The following is a 20,517-nucleotide window of genomic DNA, read 5'->3' as shown; positions in this document are numbered from 1 at the left end:
TCCGAGCCTTGTCGTCACTTCCTTCGCTGAGAGATGGAGAAGGCAGCGCAAGGGTAAGAGAGGGCAGGCTTGTTCATCAAGGGGGACGACCGACTCATTATCTAACTCGTGGCGGCCTCCTTTCGGCCGTAATCTGATAGTAGGGAGGCCCGCATGCGTTGGTGTCGCTCGCCATAGGATGCCGGACACAAGCTAAGGGTGGGTGCCTCACCCTCCGGTATCACTGAAAATCGTCGTCAATATGTAACAGCAAACGAAGCATAAAAGGGACGGTTAAGAAATAAGGGTGAGCGACACGGTCCCTTTCTGTTTATTTATTAATGCGAAAGCATTATATGTCCCATGAAGCAGGAAAATCCGGCGGGTGTTGGGCGTTACCACCCGATTGCAAGAGAACCCACGTGACCAAGTGATGATGTCGCAATCCCGGCGCTAGACCTGCTGTGGCTCGCCCTGCGAGAACCCACGGTGAACAGCCGCGGCTTCGGACGGACGCTGTGGCCCACGCCGAAAAATATTGGCTTTGCCCAATTCGAAAATTTGACCCACGTTCATAAACGACCTGGCGCGCTCCCAAAACTGACTTGGCTCACCCCAAAATTTCGGTGGACACTCGAAAAATTGATTTTGCCCAATTCGAAAATTGAGTTGACCCACGTTAGAAACCGACCTGGCCCACTCCCAAAATTGACTTGGCCCACCCCCAAAATTTGGGTAGACACCCGAACAATTTACTTTGCCCAATTCGAGCACACGACCAAGTCAAAGGTATCACGTGGAAGAGCCGCAATGCTTTTGCATTCAATGCTCGCAGAAATATTTAGGTACCTCTGTAACATTCTTCTGGTTTTTGTTTTTCGGGTTGTTTTAATGTTTTGCGAATATGCCGACCAGCCCGGCATGACAGAGTTTCGCGCTTGAGTAGTCGAATGAAGTGCTTCGTTTTCATTTGATATCTTGATTTTTAAGATGGCCTGCCCAGAACCAGAGGAGAATTGACCGCTAAGTGTGGATATATCCTTCCCATGTATCCAATTCACGGATATATGGGAGGTACGTACTCCATATCCGTGGACAATGCAGGGAAGGCATAAATTCCAGAAAGCCCTTGAACAAGAGAAAACCAAAAGAACAAAGTTTCTGAGTGTTTTGTGACCAAAATACCATGGTGGTATCAAATGCCTGAGCCAACAGTTTGTAGGAAAAAATGGCATTCAAATATAACCTTTATTGGCCAGTTATGTTGAACATCGTTATGCAAGTGAAAGGACTCATACTTGTTGTCCTTCCTATCGCATGTGTTTCCGCAAGCTCAGATTTATTTCTTAAATGCGCTTGTTCATCCAACATAAGGAATCAAGGCACTGTGATGATGGTGTCGAGCGCAGTTATTTCTAGTAGTTGTGCAAAGCGAAAGGGTTCAAGTGCTAACGTATTCTCAGAATCTGGCAAACAATTTCCAGTCGCATTTCTTTCTGCGTGTGTTTCTAACAATGAGACACTGTGTCATTCCGCGAGTTTCGTTCGGGAATCAAGCATCGGGAATGTGTTATGCCCAAACCTGACCGCTTGTCTATGAATTCATTAAAGCCTGTTAGGCTGCTCCTGCATTCAAAACAACGTCGAGTGCCTGCAAATTCTATCTGTTCTAGGTGCTTGGATCTTACTGTATTCCTCAAGATTTGGCCATAACGCCGTCACTCCGGCGCGTTGCTACACCTAAGGTCATGAATAAATGAGACGCCGCATTTTTACCGGCAGCACTATGCACCATGCTTTACTTGAGCAATGGAGCAGCGCCAGCAGAGCTTAGTGCACAACGAAGACCCTCTTCAGTTTTCTCTGGAACACTGTTTTCATTTGATAGCTTGTTTCGAACATGAAAGTCTACGAACCACTAGGGTAGAAAGCAGTATTCATGGTGGAATTGGCGGGTATATGTGAGCTATACAACGTGATAGCGGTATTACGCTACATGGCCGTAATTCAGTCGATGGCCCAAATCCCCATTGAATGACCTGCACCTCAGTAATCATTTTAATCAGTGCAGCACGGTGGCTTATTTATGCTACTGCTGTTTGTTTGTTTGTTTGTTTGTTTGTTTGTTTGTTTGTTTGTTTGTTTGTTTGTTTGTTTGTTTGTTTGTTTGTTTGTTTGTTTGTTTGTTTGTTTGTTTGTTTGTTTGTTTGTTTGTTTGCCTGCTTGCCTGTCTGTATGTATGTATGTATGTATGTATGTATGTATGTATGTATGTATGTATGTATGTATGTATGTATGTATGTATGTATGTATGTATGTATGTATGTATGTATGTATGTATGTATGTATGTATGTGTTTGTTGTGTGTCTGTTTTTATATGTTTGTCTGTTTCCTTTTCTGCCTATCTGTCGGTCTGTGTGTTTGTTTGTTTGTTTGTTTGTTTGTTTGTTTGTTTGTTTGTTTGTTTGTTTGTTTGTTTGTTTGTTTGTTTGTTTGTTTGTTTGTTTGTTTGTTTGTTTGTTTGTTGCCAAAGTGGTGCTAGCTTTAAGTTTTCTTGCGCTTGTCTAACAGGATGTCGCTACTAATTTCACATAATGAGGCCGTCCTGAAAATGTCCGGCTAGTCGTGCATGAACATGCAATGAACTTCGTGGACCTGGATCAGTCCACGAAATACGGGCCTAATGTGATGAACCTTCAGGTTACCATTTCTCAAATAGTTTCTTAGAATAATTACTAGAGGTAACTCTGGCGCTGCAATCGTTCAAGCCACCAGGGGAATGACGGGAAGTACACGGATTTGTCGGATCTTCGGGCTTGTGGATTCAGACGTTCTCGTGGCTTCGTTTATTACTCTTTAGATACCTTCATTTTTTTGTAAATTTCAGAGAAATCTATACTTTTCGAAGTGCAGGAGACGCTGCAAACACGCACAATCGCTACTCATCCCAGTGGTCCAGGTTGTCGAGGTGGCCAGGTCGAAACGCGCGACACGTCTCAAGGCGCGGGCTTGCCCGCGATACATTCATGAGGGCGTCTCATATCGCTTCTCGATACATGCGTCCGGGGCGTAATCGTTGTAATGCCGGGGCTTCTGTGCTAGAGGTCCTGTGTTCGTATCCCGCCGTCGGACAATTTCAGTAATGTGTATTTTTTTATTACACAGTACATATTTGAATATGGCGAACTTACAAAGTCACGAAGCCGGTTGAAGCCCGAAGGACGAAGTTTAGGCAAATCCATGTACAGTCAACGGCAAAAGTTTACGGGATGCGGTCTCCCCTGCAAATGTGAATCTCTGCACTGTTAAGGCTTGACAATTCGTATTTAATGACTCACTGTGTAGGTGGCGAAGGCTACTACATGCTGGAACATTTACTTCAAAGCTGTGTGACCACGCGCTGCGCGAGAATTCAGCGGCTTGGCAGGTCCTGCGTCCGGTAGACTTTTGCGGTTGACTGTACTTCCCGTAATTCCCATGCTGGCTGAATCGTCCCCATTGCAGCTCCCGTAGACACTAGCGCCAGAGTTCCCTCTAGTAGTCATTCTATGAAACCATATGCCATTTGTCGAAGCAACGCTCATTTTCTATCCGTTTAGTCGACTCCCTTATGCGGGTGTCACGTGGCCCACTTTTGATCGCGATGAAGCCCGATCCGGATGAGATTTCTCGGTTGTGATTGGCTCCTTTGATCGAGCTGGGCGAGGGAGCCAATCGCAGTCGAGAATTTCGATCCGGATCGGGCTTGATCGCGATCAATAGTGGTCGTGTGACACCCGTATAGGACTCCATCACGGCCAGCTCAACCCAACCAGACCATCCTCGAGGCTCACATGAACTTTAAAGCTGCGAGTCAAGCTCCATGCTGTGCACGAATCGCTCTGCAGCTGGATTTGGGGTCGTGCCAAGCTCGACGGCCACCTGAGAGACTATTTGTTCACGCCTACTTTCCACGTCGTCACCACTCATAACGCTTTTTCTCCCTCTTTTCCCTTTATCCCTGCACAGAGTAACAGGCTAGAAGAGTCAAAATCAGTCCAACATCTCTGCCATCATTTTTTTAGGTAAAATTCTCTCTCTGCATCTTCCTGCAGTTCCCGCCGCACTTTTGAGCAGCACCGTTGAACTTGTAGACGCTCCCATGTGCGACCTATAGTGAGCAATAAGAGAATCGATTTGCGCATGGCCGGCCGCTGTACTCATATGATATGCATAAGCACAGCAAACTACTCAAACTTCCGCAAGACCAGGTGACAGCGTAATTTAAACTGATCGGATGACCATGATGCTTTTACGTTTGGCAGTGAACAGGGCCGGTATAATGTACTGGTTAGTTTTGCGCGATGCTATGCCACCCTTTATCATTTACCATTCACGTGCGGCTGATTGACTTGATATTGAGGGTGGAGCTACGTTATGACCGCTGACGAAGCGCGAAAATGAACGACACCGCAGTAGAATCATTTCCTGGTTTCTACATCTAAATTAATAAAAGCCTCGTTGCATTAACCCAGCCCATGGTTGCATCGCCAAAAAAGGGCGTTGTAGTTGTTGCTGCTGCTGTTGCTGTCGTCGTCATCGTCCTCGTTGTTGTTGTGAGGTGGTGGTAGCCGTTGTCGTCGTCACTGATATTAACCGACCAATTCGGTCCCCGAGAGTGGACACGTGCCAGTATTTCCAAGGATCTACGTCCCCAAAATTTCATATGGAGAAACCCGAAGGCCCAAGGCTGGTCGGCGAGATGGGACTGCGACCAGGCAGGTCTGGTTGCACACGAGTGAAAGATATGCACTTCTGACGAAAGAATAAAAAGGAGAAATTTTATTCTATGGCATGACAACAGGGGGCACAGGAACCTCGGTGACATTTGGTACATGAGTATGAAAATATGCGTGTTTCGCGTAAAGAAAATTAAGGAATATAGATGAAGGAATGGAGGAATTCCACATACCACGAGGTGGCGTCCTGCGCACCGATATAAATACTGACTACAATGTACGCTCAGACACACCGGTTTCTCACTCAATGTAAAAAAATACAGTAAAACAGAAAGAGCACGCGCTCACATATCGCCGCCTTTCTACGGCTATACCTAGTCAAAATTGTCCGCATCCGACCTTGTCCTAAGCGTAACAATATTGTTGAATGTTGCATGGACAAAAATTATGCCCCTGCTTCAGAAATTTCTGGCGCTATCCTCTTGTTCAGCATGGACCACTAAGCATGCGAATATGCACTCCTGACTCTTTCAGGCACTTGAAATTGAGCTACTATCGCGAGTTAATGGTGGTCGAACAAAGGCAGCAGAAGATATCACATGGACTCCAGATGCTATGAAGTCTTTATTAAAATGAGTGTTCTTGTGACTGGCTTCATCAACGTTCTAATTTATGCGGCAGTTGAGTCCTTTTATAGAGTTCGCTTAAGTACTGCCGAAGCACCACCTCATGATTTTTCAATCATGTTTTGTATCTTTTGAAAGGGAAAAAATAAAGTTATTATAAGTAGTATCGTAATCTTTGCATTAGTGGCTCAACCTTGTCGATGGTGTGCAAATGGATTTATGTTGAACGAAGCACTGGAAAACGTCACTGTACTAAGCAGACTATAAATGTATATGTGTACAAAATGAATTACATGGTAGCCTGTAAGCAAGGCGTTGACTATGCAAACGCTGTTGCATAGGCACATTTTAGCATCGGGACATTAATAGACGCGAATATATGGTTTCAATAGCACAACAGCGATAGTAGAGCTCAATCTCTATTGTCAAAAAGAAGCGCCTGACCAAATTGTCTCCATTGGTCCGTTCGCGAGATCTTCTAGCGATTACTGAAAAATACGTCTAGGTCACGTATATGGGTTCTCTGCAAACTTGACCTCAATATACTGGTAAAGGAAACACACAAACAAAAAACGCTGCAAGAATGACATGTAAATATCTTTCCTATCAAATAAATTAACAAAAACAGAGAGCCCAGCAGTGTTAACTGAACCACGGCTTTTGGGACTTGTTTTCGAGTCCTGCTGTACGTCGACAAACTTTTCTTGCCACAACAAAAAAGTTAATTAGCTGCACAAAATCATTTTTTGCGGGCAACATCGAACTGTCCCTCATCGACGTATATCTGAATGAATGTATTCCTGAACCATTGAATCTGATGCCACGGTTGGTGATCAATATCAGACAGCATACACAAGCAAAAGACATAATTCTTTGTGGAACGCCTACTTGCATCCGTATATAACAATGGTGTTATCTGGCATCAAGACAAGCCGTGATGATTAAATCATGATAACATAACGTCAAGCGGACGATATTTCGTTCAAAACGTTGTCGGAATGCCCAAGATCAGCAAAAAAAAATTGTCTCCTTGACGTGCTCGACAGAAAAAATGCCCTGACGTCGATTTCGATGCCTTGTCTCTTAATGCCTCACCTTGAACAAGCTTTTAGAATCTTGTCTCTTTTATTGGCCTGTTCATAATTTTAAGCACTCCAGCACCTCTACACGAGTGACACCTTCATTGCGTTCCAGTTACTTTTCACATTGGCTCATCGCGTAGTACGCGACTGTCAATTTTCCAAGCACTTGATTTTTCCTGTGAAGTTTTTCTAGCTTGTGGTTACGCGTCGGGCCACTATCATCTTCCCAGCCTTCTTTCTCATAACTGGCGGTGTATTGTCATCAACTAGAATGGATCGACTACGATCGTCCCTGTCTGTCTTTGACATACGCCTATCGTGTGTGGACAGGCGCCTGCGTCTAGGAAGCTAGTCCGCTCACTAGGAACGTCGTGCGTGCGTCGTTCAAGATTGACGACGGCCCGACAAAAGCGTCGCGAAAACGGTCAACCCTCCGGTGACCCACAACGCTGCACCGTTCTCGTGAGGAGAGCTTCACCGTCATCAGCTTGACGCGTCGCGCGTTTGCCCATAATCGTTGAGCTGCATTCCTGAGCTCCAATCTTCCTCCTCGAACGAGGAACAGAGTGATCGTAGATGCGTCGTTTCAGTAGAGGATCTTCTCCTTGATCCAGCTGTGGTAGTTGCTGACCTTGGCGTAGTAGCCGTAGTGGTCCTTGCGGCCGCACCCGACGCCCCAGCTGACGATGCCGATGAGGTACCAGCGGTTCTTGCGCTGTATCACGAAGGGACCACCGCTGTCCCCCTTGCACGCGTCGCCCACGATCTCCTGCTTGTAGCCCGCGCAGAACATGTTCCTCGTCACCTGCGAAAAACGGGACATGGGAAAGTTCAGGAGACGTCCAGCAATTAACAGATGAGGCACACTGATTGCGGACAATTTACGGTCCTCTCATTCTTTGGTCACGCGCTCTCCTCCGCTATATGGTCCACTGACACTCGCGTATTCTCATGATACCATAGCGGACTTAAAAGCTACCTAAGAGTACACGGGTCTACAAAATGAATGATTTGTTAACAAGGTCTGTGATTTGTTAACAAACAAAAGCAACTCAATGAGAAGGATAAAAATCGTTGGTAGGAATTACCAGCATATTCTGGACTATATCGTTATGCTGCTCATTATTCCAAACTTTTTGGAAGACCTACCACGATTGCCATAACAGTTCATTAGCCTAACTCCCTCGATGCCGACATACTAGTCTCGGCCTCCCTAAACCTCTCTGCAGAGTTCTGAGCTGTTGAGGACAGGCAGCACATGGTGAAGGTTTATGAACTGCCCACATGACCTCGAGAATTGTTTTCTCTGCTCCATTTGGACAGAGTGAAAGAATAGCTGGCGCCTCTGGCAGGCTCTAATATCTGACTCAGATGGGGAGACAAAAATATGGGGAGGAGATTTGACCTGTTTTATGCACAATACGAAAGGTGTACAACCTCAGTTGATATTGACTTCTGGCGTTAAGCACTTTTAAATTTAGTCAGACGGAGTCGCTTTCTAAAACCGCATGTAACGAAAACCCGTTATACTATTATCGCTTACGTATTTGCAGCCGCAATGCGCTTTACATTGGCATACGTTGTGTAGAGGAAAAAAAGCTATTACTCAATCATGCATATGTGGCGTGTGCAGATGCCACCTTTGTCGCGCCACGCATGACGTAATCAATTTAGCCCCGTGCGCGGTTTTCAGAGAGGCATAGCTGTGCAGTACGTGAGTCCATCTTAGCAAAAATCGGCACGTTTGAAAGAGCTCAGTGTGCCATGGCAGACATAACTTAGCGAACTCAAACTGGTGCTCATCACTTGTTACAAGGCGTACAGGTGCGCAATTTCTTGCAGAAATTTCGCAATTGCCCGGCTGCGGCCCCCCTGCGTTCGACACCTAGGGTCCAGAAATGGCGTAACGAGACTCGGCCAGCAATGCGGAGTGATATCCAGCCCCTTTGATCACGGTGAAATGGATCTGTCTCCACAGGAAGCGCAAGCGCAGGAGTCCCAGCCATTTGCGGATGCAGCTGGCTCGAGTGCTGCAAGGTATTTTGCGAGCATCACCAGTAGAGAGGTCGTTCTTTCACCCTAGTGTTCATAAAACTTATTTGCAAACTATCGGAATCACCGCGGAAAGGGGGCCAGCGTAATTTCAAAGTTACACCGCTATGACCCACACGAGCTGCAGCACTAATAAGGCACGTGTATTTCCGTATCCGGCTACGTAACCTTTGTACCCTAGTGCCGAAGAACATCGCACCTCGCACAAGGCGTTTCACGTCGTTGACTGTGTCTGCGTCCCTGATACAGCCTACGTGAACTTTATTCATTTTGATCGATATCTTTTACGCTATCAGCGAGATTTTTTTTTCTTTCATGGGAGGCTTCCCCTGTGGCAAGATGTCTTCCCAGACCTCAACAATACACTACGGCCACCGCGCCAAGGACACTCGCCATATACCGAGAGAAATGGCCGAGCGAGAATCATTCGGCCTTTACCGGGTACTGCGTGGACGCCTGGCAGGTCTTGTGGTCGATGATGGGCAGCCTGATCTCCTGCAGGTACCGAGGGAGCGTGTTGACGCTTTCGGTGAGCTGTCCCCAGCCGGTCACGGTGCCCAGCTGCACGTCTCCCGAGCTGAAGTAGTCTCGCTCGATGGTCGCGCTGTCACCCAGGCACACGGGCAGGATGTAGTCCGTGAAGGTCACCCGGTCGGTGAGCTGGACCAATGCGATGTCGTTGTCGAACGTGTTCACGTTGAAATTCCTGCGAAAGAGTGCGTCGCCATGGAGACGGCGCTTAGATGACCGCCGGTGCTCCAAGCCGCTAGCGAACTGCGCGTACAATGCAATTAACGCTTACAGAGTTATCAGCTAAATTGAGCTAGGTTGTCCTTGCTGTTTAAATAAAAATAATCAGTCACCTGGAATGTTTTTACCTGTGCATTGCCCCTCGGCAAGCTTTAGCGATGTGTTACTTCATTACTGGAACGTTCTAATGCACCTAAGGGGCATTTGCGGATATTCTTTTCAAACATTACATTTTCGTCCTGAGGTGCATTTTAGCTGACCGTTAAAATGTGCATGATTCGATGAAAGAAAGGTAAAATATTCATCGTATCTTTAGTCACATCTCACGGCTATCTACAAAACCCTTCAACAGAATGGTGATGGACATCTACCACGTTCCTTCGTAAACTAGTTCTGGGTCTTGTCGAGCACTTCGGTTCAAAGTAAATACCTTTCTTTTCGCTCGATGAGAGTAAGGCTGCGGTAAGTTCCCCTAAATTCACATACAATTAACTGCCGGGGCCGTTGAACCTGCTGAGGTGGTTTGCTAAGGCTAAGGTGCGAATGTCCACTGCCCTGGAACTTGTTCTATGCTGGACGCTTCCTTTAGCAGCTAACACAATACCGTTGTTCAAGACACGTAGGCTTCGTTTTTTTTTCTATGTTACATCTTAGCCAGTACTTAATAAGGTTATCTGCATACTTACGGGTGGAAGTGTACGTCAGCAATCTTGGTGACCACCTGCTGCGGCTCAACCACGGTCTGGTCGTATTTGCCCAGCCTCACTTCCACTTCGTCTGTGCGGATCTCGTCCCTCTTGAAGCAGTGCGAAGCCGTTAGCACCCACTGGTCGTTCACCAGGCTTCCGCCGCAGAACGCCTTGCGCAAGTCCGTCCAGAACATAACCTGCACGTACATTAGGGGGCTTGTATGTAACCACCCGACCACAGCATTCCAAACGACTGTCATTTCAATTATCTGTGTCCGTGAAGGCACTTCAATTATCTGCGACGCCACCGCTAACTATGAGGTCTGCTTAAAGCAGGAGAAGAAAAATAACACCAGGACGAAAGTTATTACATGTCCAAATATAGGGTCCCTGCTTTCTTTTGAGATCTTGGACCTCAAACTTCAGGTAAGTTAGTGACGTTTCTTGTTGCAACATATTAAGGAGAACGGAGCGTCAGCCTGACCCAATATCATCGAGCTCACCTGCCACGGGTAGGCACCCTTGAGGGAGTCCATTCCGCCGACAATTTTTCCATGCTCGACGTGGGGCTTCGACATGTTGGGACGTCCCACGAACGGTATTCCGCAGACTGGGAAAAAAACGAAAGTTTGTCATTGTCAGTGTCATTGCAGCTTTCTTTTTAATTTGCGAACGCTTGGGCATCCGGCCGTTTTATGTATTTGTTTATTTTTTATTTATTTGCAATAAGATCCTCAGAGTAAAAATACATTATAGAGGAAGGGGCTACATAGACAAATACAGAATATGTATATATACCACTAGATAAGAACAGTATCAACTCACTAATTGCATTTCAGGGCCAACATTTCAGCAACACGCAAGTAAACAACGGTAGCTATATTCGTCGTGGATTGTGTCGAAATAGCACACCTACACTTATAACAAAAGTAATAGAATGCGTCGTTCAGCAGAATGCTCCAAAGTTTAGTTGCGATTAGCAAACGCAATTTTAAATAAAGCGGGACAACTTATACTAACCATTGATGCTGGAAGACAGTTGCAATCGTTGCATGTTTGCGGTAAAGAAAATTATTGCGAGCGTGTCAGTGTGTTAGAATGTGATACGTGTACTTTGTGCGCATAATATCGACGGGGAGGCGATAAATGAGGCTGGAATAATCAATGCTGACTGAAGCGCTACATATGTGTAGCGGCGTTTATTTGTTGTCATTGAAAACCCATCAACCTGTCAGTGTTGCGATAGATCTTTGGAACTCTTGTGGAATCCACAAGCTATCGTGAGTGGAATTAAGGCCGAAAGCGCCCAGGTCTACTAGGAACCTGTGGCATAAAAAGCTACAAACAGGGATAAGGTGCCTCAGAAACGCTAGCCTACGTTTCGATAGGTGTACCTATCTTTGACAAAGATGGGTCCACCTATCAAAACGTAGACCAGCCTTTCTGCAGTACTTTCTCCCTGTTTGTAACTTTTATACCACAGTGTGCCACTTCATCTGTCGGCCCACTTCTTGACTTCGGGTCTACTAGGAAGCAACGAGAGTTTGGTTGACACCACAATGACACGTAGTAATCGCGAAACTGTCCTAGCTGTAAATTGACCTGCAAGTCTTTAAAATAATCAGATGGTCACGTTGTTTGTGTTGGCTTCCTATCCCATTGCCGTTAAGCTAGGGACTCACACGCGAGTTCAAGGCTATGCTCAGTAAATAGCTTGAGTGAGGTCATTGCTGTGTGGCGGTTTATCTCATGCCACAGAACATGTCCCATTTTGCTGAAAGTGGGGAATTCATTTTTTATTACTCAGAAAAACATTCATTAATGGGTGGCTGCGACATGCTCGCGTATAGAGACACTGCGCATCGCACCGACAGCCACTGCTTTTTGGTTCAACGTCAGGTAAGCGCTGTAGTGAAGTTCGCCGTAAAGAAAAACGAGGAAGACAAAACAGGACGAAACACAGTGACGTCAAACCAGTGATTACTTCCAGTTTGCTACCCTGAGCTGGAAAAAGAGAAAGGGAACACGATCTGTGCGCGACAGCACCTAGATATAGGATATATAGTCAGCGATAGTCCCTTCTTTCCTCTTTTCTCCTTTTTCCGAAGCCCTTCCGTTCACTATGCCTGAAAACATCGACACGAAAAAGCATCCGCATTGCCTGCGACTGCAACACTGGTAAATCCGTGTATCTTCTGGCAATTCGCGAAGAGGTCACTTCTTATTTCTATGTCTCAAAGCATCGCTGCGGAGAGATGGTGTGACAAAACGACTCACTCTCTTCGATGTTCACCCTGGGCAGCACCCTGAGCAGAGCGGACTCCTGCACCGTGCAGTTGCTGCGCCTGTCGGTGGCCACGCAGGTGTACACAGCGGAGTCCTTGGGCATGGCGTCGCTGATGTAGACCAGCCCGTTGCCCAGGTCCCGGTACCGGGTGCTGGTCGGGAAGGGCAGCCCGTTGCGCAGCCAGCTGATCTTTACGTCGGACGAGGGCCGCTGCGGGGCCTGCGCCGTGCAGTGCATGATGGCCGTCTCGCCGTGCGGGATCTCCTGGTCCTTGGGACTCTTGCGGAAGACTGCGTTTTTTTTTGTGGAAGAAACGCTGTTAGCGAACGAAACGACAATAACGCGCCACTATGGAGCATTCACGTGTATTCGCCTATCAATTCGTCAATCCAGATTGAATTCAATACACTAACTCGTGAACAGCAGAAACGCGTAGAGGCAATGCCTCAGGCCGACGCCCACAACAAACCAAAGCAAGGCGCGATTGGCCACAGCGTGTTAAGGTGGTCATCATCATCAGCCTGGTTACGCCCACTGCAGGGCAAAGGCTTCTCCCATACTTCTCCAACAACCCCGGTCATGTACTAATTGTGGCCATGTCGACCCTGCAAACTTCTAATCTCATCCGCCCAACTAACTTTCTGCCACCCCCCGCTACGCTTCCCTTCCCTTGGAATCCAGTTCGTAACCCTTAATGACCATCGGTTATCTTCCCTCCTCATTACATGTCCGGCCCATGCCCATTTCTTTTTCTTGATTTCAACTAAGATGTAATTTACCCGCGTTTGTTTCCTCACCCAATCTGCTCTTATCTAAGAGGCCTGCTATCGTTCTGCTATCAGAGGCCTGCTATCGGTCTGCTACCTAATAACCACTGATCTGTGGTTTGGGCCTACTACGTTCCACTCCTGCAGAGTGAAGTACAAGCGAAATCTGATATGTTTGGTTGAATGCTGTAGTATCTTAAACGATGCTTGCGGTGTTCATGTCGAAGCCTTCACGGAATGTCTCAAGGGAATACAACTGCAGGACAGTATACCGACGAACGTGCATTCGGGTGTTTCATCTTGGCGTACGCAACTAATTTTCGGGTGACTGTGAAGAACGACGCGAACCGTATATCACGAATTGCTTTCTGAGATGCTATAAATAGAAATGCCCGAGACGAAAGGTCCAGCTTCAATGCACTAACGTTCCGAATAGCGAACCTACGCTTGCGTCGGGACGAACTTACCTCCATCAGGACCGATAACCTGGGCTACTTATATATCACGTTGCTATACTGTGGTCGATCGCGCTTTCCTTTGATTTGCTGTGTTTTTCCAATGGATTAGGTGCTGCAACGAAGTGGCATAACCGACGGTTTTCTTTTCCGTAAACTTCGTAAAACATTGTGGACAAAATCAAACCGACACACAATTGCATTCTTTAGATGTCGCCTTCGGAGACACGTACCTAAAATGTAGGGCCATGCGAATATTCTAGTCTTTCCAATAGCCAATCGCGTGGCATCCTATTCAATTCGATGTTTGAATCGAGTAGTCCCTATTCGTAAATATCAAAGGTTCTCGAGTAATTTTCGACTACTTAAATCACCGACTGTGCGTTATCGAACATAAAAGTGTAGCAAAAGTACGATAAGCTTCATACTCGCGTCCATGGTACAGGCATAATGCGTGATAGTTCATCATGAAACAAAGCATGATAATGAAACTACGTTGCTCGAGGATTCAGACTTTAGTTGCTGTACAAAGATCGTTGGCACTCACCGAAGAGTCCTGTTTGTGTGAACAAAATGACGCATTTGTTCCTAACGCTGCATTTATCCTTTCAATAAAGAACGCTTCACAACTTGCGACACAATGGCAGAAACTTCCCAACGCTAAGAATACAATGATGTGACCGTCATTTTATATTAATTGTGAAAACGAGTGTTCATTATTCGATTACTATTCGAATTGTATTCAATGTTTGATTCGACTCCCTTCCGGCGCTGTTCCACTTCTACTCCATTTTGCATTAAAAGAAGTTGCTATTCACGCATCCCTGGTGAAAATTCACCAACTAAAGTGACAGTCGACGCAGGCCGATACTCACAGACGTTACACTTGCTGCGCGGCTTCGTTCCGGCCATGACGACAAGGGTCGTCGCCATGGCCTCCCGGTCCTCGGTGCTCACCAGGCACGTGTAGCTGCCGGCCAGGTCCGAGTGCATGCGCCGGATCCACAGCGTGCTCGGCGACACCAGGTAAAGGTGGGGCAGGGGCATGGTGCCGTTCAACACGGTCTCGTTCTTCACCCTGCGCCCACCGGCACAACGAGCGATGAACACACGCGTTGGTGTAGTGAAAAGCGTGGCAGTTTGGGCGAGTTGGTATGTCATGACTGTTTTAGGCTTGTAGCGCAGCTCAGAAAGAGCAAAAAAGGAAGGGGGCAGGGGTAATCAAAGGGAACGGAAAACAGAGTGGGCGCTAACTTCCAAGTGATGGTTTATTTAGTGACACAGGACTACTTATACACTCGGCAAACCATATGATATCAAGAGATAACAAAGAAACCAAGCAACAAAACGGATAGTAACCAAGTGGCAACATATTCAGACAGCCTGGGGCTGCAGTCGGAGATACGTCAATTCATTGCTTGATAATGAAAATGAAGGTGAGCTTACACATGCATGGCCCAGACCGACACACAACCGACACATCGACACAACCGAGCTGCGCTACAAGCCTAAAACAGACTTGGTGTAGTGGTCGACGTTTGTATTCGTTTGCTCAGCCCCTCTCCGCCAGTTCTTTACCTCAAACCTAGAACCATCTAGCCATATCAGCGTGTCGCCTTTTTTTTCGTTCGGTTTATTATGATGGTTTCAGCGAATTGCGCAATATTTATCGTCGTGAAACATAACTAGAGGAGGGGGGGGGGGTATTCTGTAAGTGTCCACCTAGTGGGCATGTCCATTTCGTCCGCAGCTGAAGTTCTGATTGGCAGGGCCGGGGTACGGGTCAGAATGAGTAAGGCGACCCCAGCTAATCAGTGCTTCATTACTAGATGAAAAGGACATGTCCACTAGGTGGACACACAGAATACATCCCCTGGGCAATAACTGCCAACAGGCGTTTAGGCGCATAGCACAACTTTGGAGCCTCATGATCAAACTCGCGTGTACAAGAAGGTGCGTCCACATTCACGAAAAAAAAAAGTTTTTGCTATAGAATTGCTCGTGAGAGCATCTGGCAGCCAAATCGTGCTGCCGAACATAATATTAGCAAAGGCCATCGGCCAATGGTAAGTTGGTAAAGCACTGGTTGGTACTTTACACCCGTATTAAAAAAAGTTCATGAGAGGGAATTATCCTTGAAGAAACGTTAGACAATCGCGATGTTTGAAACATAATTGGCGAAGGCGACCAGCCAATGGCAAGCTGCATTTACGAACGAGAAGCTTTGTGAATTCGTTCGCTATGAGTCTCATCTGCGTCGCTTCTCGTTCCTGTCCGTTTGCGCTGTGTGATTTGTAGCATTTACGAACGAAAAGCCTTCCGAAATCGGCACTTCGTGCTTCGGCAGACGGTCCTCACCACTTGACGCTGGATCCGGGAACTTTTGGAATGCACTTGAGGATCCTCTGGTCGTCGCCAGCCACCGTCTCATCGGGCGAGATTTCGTCGATCAACTCGCGGGCAGGAACCAGGGAGTTCTTGCGCAGGATCACAGTCTTGGCGTCTTCCACTTCCGGTTTACCTACATGGCAAAAAAGGTTTCGTGGTATAAACTCTGACAGACTACAACAGCCACGCAGGGTCGTGTACTTCAAATCAGCGCACGTTGACTGAGAGACGCGGACTAGACAAGTTTGTGCATTGTCTGCGAAAAGTAGAAGCACGCACAATCAGCGTTTTAAGAACAGTAATCTTGCTTTGATGGCAAAATATGATTGTTTAAGCTATTTGACATTCAAGTATGGGTAAGAAAACCTTACACGGAGCATGTCGACGCCATAAAGAAATATTTTTACTTTCACTGAAAGTACGAGGCGGACACAGCACAGAATGTTCCTTAAGATTTTGAAGCCCAAAAGTGGTTGCCTTTTTATTGTGTCATTGAGCCACCATCCGTGTTGCACCCCGCTTGCACATCTGTATAAATTCTTTGGCAACTTCTCTTTGTCAGGGAAGAATAAATTATGTTTCCCGCCGACCATTTGCCCATGATATTCATACTCCGTGACATCTCTCTAATCCAATTCATGCGTAAAACCAGAAAATGACCCTTTTTCTCTGCGTGTTCATAATTATATTCCTTCGTCTCATCACATAGTGTTCTACGACAACTGCAGCCTATCTAATCAACCCCCCCCCCCCCCCCCCGCCTCCCAGACTGCCTTGACAGCGATAAAGTCCTGCATCTACATCAATGCAGCCAGCTTCGATGTAGCCAATGTCCAAATAATGGTGCAAACAACGAACGCTTCCAAGCAAGCATAGCTGCCTACTCAGCCAAGGCACCCTTTTTTTGCCTTCATTCTGACCACCCTGATATTAGTGTTCCCGTACGTCCTCCATCTATCTACTGAATACTATTTTATAAATATGCATGTTATGCCACACGCATCAAACAACCAAATGCACCTGAAGAGGAAGGGCACCCCTTCTACAGGGGGTTCCGTCAGAATACCTGGGAACGATGAGATGGTTTTTCTATAGGCAACCACTGGACCGAATTAGCTGAGGTATGCTGGATTTCAAATAAAGATGTAAACATCCACCGATTGCAGAAGAGTAATTTCACAAGAATTGTTGAAACATGCAAAATTTAGTAAAACTGAAGCCCAATGCTTGTAACCGTAAAATAGGCAACAAAATTTGGTATCACAATTCTGTACATTTCACATATTGCGAAACTTAAAGCCGACAGAAGTTGATATATTGTATACCGCTCTGCACCATACCACTGATTTGTGAAACAGATTTTTGTAAAGCATTGCAAGCATTTCACGTAAGCGATAGACTCACATCTCACTTTTTTTTCTTGCGCTGCAGATATTCTAACAGAGGCTTTCTTACAACATTGATTTTTTTTTTTCTGCATGCTTATGAATGTGTAAACCTTGTGGCAGAATATCTTTTTCTAACTTCGCGACTTTCGGCAAGACTTGTAAGATATTTCTCATAGTAAATAAAAATTATATTTCCTTGAGACGGTATAGAATCCGGCTTTTCTCTCTCTCTCTCTCTCTCTCTCTTAAATGCCATAGATATCATGCGAATCCGTTGAGCGATGGCTTAGTGAGCACATTTATGCTTTCCCGTGTACTTGAATCTGAAAATCAGAGTGGGCTTTGAAGTAGAGCGTTCTCTTCACACTTTTCGGGGTGTTTTCTCCGCAGGTGCATAAAACGGGCACGTATACGTATCCAGTGAGATGCGTCCGCTAGACCACGCAGCTCTGTTTCCTCGCTTGTTTCAATACACACTCACCAGCCGTGGAGACGAGGTAGAAGTTCGCGAAGAATCCTCGGAATTCGGAGAAGTTGTCGCTGTAGAACTTCACTCGCATGCGGTTCTCCGAGGAGACCAGTTCCTTCATTTCGCCCTTGTCCCCGCACAGTCGTCCGAGAGACCGCCAACCTGAGAAAAACACCGGAAACAAAGAATTCGCATTGAGCTTTGCGTCGGAAATCCTTTCGGGATTCCGGGCGATTCCTACGATTGCGCCGCAACGTAAGCATTCTCACAATTTGTTTGCTAGATGCGGGTTATCTGTGGTGCGATCAACGATGATTTACGGAGTAAAAAAAAATTAATTGAGTCGCCATCCTGGCCCTGCGAAAGCTGTTGCAGAACCACCCCGCTAGAAGTGATGAGGGGGCTTGGGGCTTGCAAAGCTTTATTGATGGTTCGGATGCTTGTTTTGAGCTTGTTCTTTATTGAAACGTACGTTCCTCTGTACGTTGTATGCGACTTTCTTTTTAAATGCGTAAGCATTTCCTTACCTAATCAACCTTGAAACCCGTCCGTCCGTCTGTCACATAAGACGAATCACTATAAAGAAATTAAACCATAAAACATAATAAATTGGAAAGGAATAACGCTGGCAAAGGTGAGTTTCAAAGCGTTTCAATTACGTGGACGGGTTGGGCCATTTTCGCTCATCTCACGATGTCGATGACGGAGGCGCCAACAAATGTGGTATCATTTCGAGAGGGGAGCAATGGTGCCTGTAAACACCATATCTCTGTAATTGTTGAGCGTGATCATTATACCGAAGACAACGTCGTCGAGGTCCATGTAGCTGAGGTGTGAAACCGGCCGTAACGGCAGGATTTCTTTACGAACTGGCCAGCGGCTGTCAACGCGGAGCAGTGTCTTAAAAGATGGTGCATAATGGACTTCTTTGCCGCAAGCTCCAGTTCTGGCCAGGGAGCACCACTGTCTTTAAAAGAAGTTCCGCACCTTGTCTTGTCTTGTCTTGTATCCTCAATAGTGGTGCGTACCCACTATGGGGGATTGGCCAAGAAGCAGGCGGTTTTCCGTACGCTTAGAAGTGAAGCGAAACTATATTTTAGTAATGGAGCGTGGGACGATATAACTGTAATTTAGAAGTGTAATGCAAAAGTGTTAAAACTTTTGATAAAATAAGTTAACGTAAAGGAAATGAGCCTCCCGCTCTACCGACAGACGAAATTCGACGTGTTTGAGCTCGAGCCCGATATGCGCCCGTAAACGCAGTGGCGCACGAATGCAAGCTTGAAAACGGCGGCGACGCGTGTAGTTTTGAACGCAGAGTTCATAGCTATACGCATATTGTTAGGACTAACTACACGACGAGAACAAAACGTTATGCTGCAGGTATCTCAAAACCCCTGCTTTGTTCCTCGTAGTTATGTGACCCCTGGCAGGCGTCCGCTAATTGTAATTTACTTTCTTTCATTGCATCCCCCCCCGAGAAAATTCACCTTTCCTTGGGGATTCCCCTAAAGCACGATGAGCTTTTCTAGTCGAGGGCGTTGCTGATAGTGATTAATTAGTGAGGGCTTCTTCTGTACTCGCGCGTAAGTAAAACGGCTCTTTCTCTTGGGCTCACGACAGACGAAAACCGAAACTTTCCGTGTCTCTCTTTCGAAAAAAAAAAGAACAAGTCGCCTCGTGTCCCATCGAGGACGTACACGGCCGTTCTCGCACCTCTCACTCTCTTTCACTCTTTATGTTGAACAATGGGCACGCAGACACCAACGTTCACCACGCTTTGGTCGGGACGCGCAGCAAAGTTTCCGTTTGTCGCTATTAAATCTCGCGCTTGTTATTCTTTCACTTTGCGAGAGGGGGTTCCTGTGTGTACGTTTTTCTTTTTAGTTTCCTCGACAGCCACTGCCTCACGCCATCCTTCTGCGGGCCTCCGGTCTGTTCTTTTATATTCAATCGTGGCAGCACGTGGAAACCCAACCCAAGCGCGGAAAAACACCTTTTGCCCGCTGCCTTTCTTAATCGCTCAACTCTTTTTCTCTCTATTCAGGGTTCCCATCACGCAACGACCGTGTTTCCCCCCCACCCCCACCCCCACCCTCACGGAGAGTTTGTAAATGCGCAGCTCGTCTCCACGTGCGCCTCTCGTCCACGTCTAACGGGTTACACGACCATTTCCTAACCACGCAGTGGCAGCCTCTGCGGGAACGATCTCTCTGCCTGGCTTAAATTTGTTTCGTTTGTGCGCGTTTCTCCGCACGTCCTTCTGGGAAGTCCTGACGAAGACCACGGCTACATACTGCGTCTTTGGCTTCGGTAGGCTCGTTACGCGATTCCCCAGTGATGCGCAATTTGCGGATGTCTCTAGTTCTGCGAATGCACTCAACCACGCGTAACAGTATAGAACTCACTGGCTCGCAGAACGACGTGAAGGCTATTGCTTTAATTTTGCATCAGTCAATATGTGTGCGCAGGGCCTCTCTTCATGACAAACGCACTTCCGAACAAAAATACGAGATGGTACGATTTCGCAACAGCCCTGCTGTTTGTCCTCTTTTTTTTTTTTGCTGACATTTCATTTGTTCAATAACCTTGCGATCTATTCTCAGTATTCAGGTGCGTCGGTGTCTTTTTGGGGTTATGGAGTGTTGTTAAGCAGGATTTTTACCGTCATATACGATCATAACTAGAAACGAGCGGTCCTTTTTTTGTGTGTGTGTGTGTGAAATAGTTTTTCGTCCGTCCTTCGTTGCCTCTCGCCGTACGCTTTCGATAGTGTTTACGTTCATAGTTATCGTCTGACGCATGGCCATCAACCCTCAAAGTTATAGCTGTCGTTTTGACATACCCTCATCACTTGTGTCTAATT

The 20,517-nt window shown here is 46.5% G+C and overlaps 1 protein-coding gene across 1 annotated transcript in view; it reads right to left on the bottom strand.

Moving 5' to 3' along the window:
* Positions 1 to 4,786: 4,786 nt before the first annotated feature.
* LOC139049059 (mannan-binding lectin serine protease 1-like) overlaps positions 4,787 to 20,517 on the bottom strand; it is a 59,512-nt gene continuing 43,781 nt past the window's right edge. The window contains exons 8-15 of the mRNA XM_070524233.1: positions 17,664 to 17,813; positions 15,765 to 15,927; positions 14,282 to 14,484; positions 12,175 to 12,474; positions 10,401 to 10,507; positions 9,895 to 10,094; positions 8,897 to 9,164; positions 4,787 to 7,211 (exon numbers count right to left, since the gene is read on the bottom strand). Coding sequence (XP_070380334.1) covers positions 6,993 to 7,211; positions 8,897 to 9,164; positions 9,895 to 10,094; positions 10,401 to 10,507; positions 12,175 to 12,474; positions 14,282 to 14,484; positions 15,765 to 15,927; positions 17,664 to 17,813 — 1,610 coding nt within the window. The 3' untranslated portion in view covers positions 4,787 to 6,992. The remainder of the gene's footprint in view (positions 7,212 to 8,896; positions 9,165 to 9,894; positions 10,095 to 10,400; positions 10,508 to 12,174; positions 12,475 to 14,281; positions 14,485 to 15,764; positions 15,928 to 17,663; positions 17,814 to 20,517) is intronic.

Source organism: Dermacentor albipictus, chromosome 8 (assembly GCF_038994185.2).
Source record: "Dermacentor albipictus isolate Rhodes 1998 colony chromosome 8, USDA_Dalb.pri_finalv2, whole genome shotgun sequence".
Taxonomy (NCBI): domain Eukaryota; kingdom Metazoa; phylum Arthropoda; class Arachnida; order Ixodida; family Ixodidae; genus Dermacentor; species Dermacentor albipictus.
Note: the sequence above shows the minus strand (reverse complement) of the source record. Positions and strands in the feature narration are given on the sequence as shown.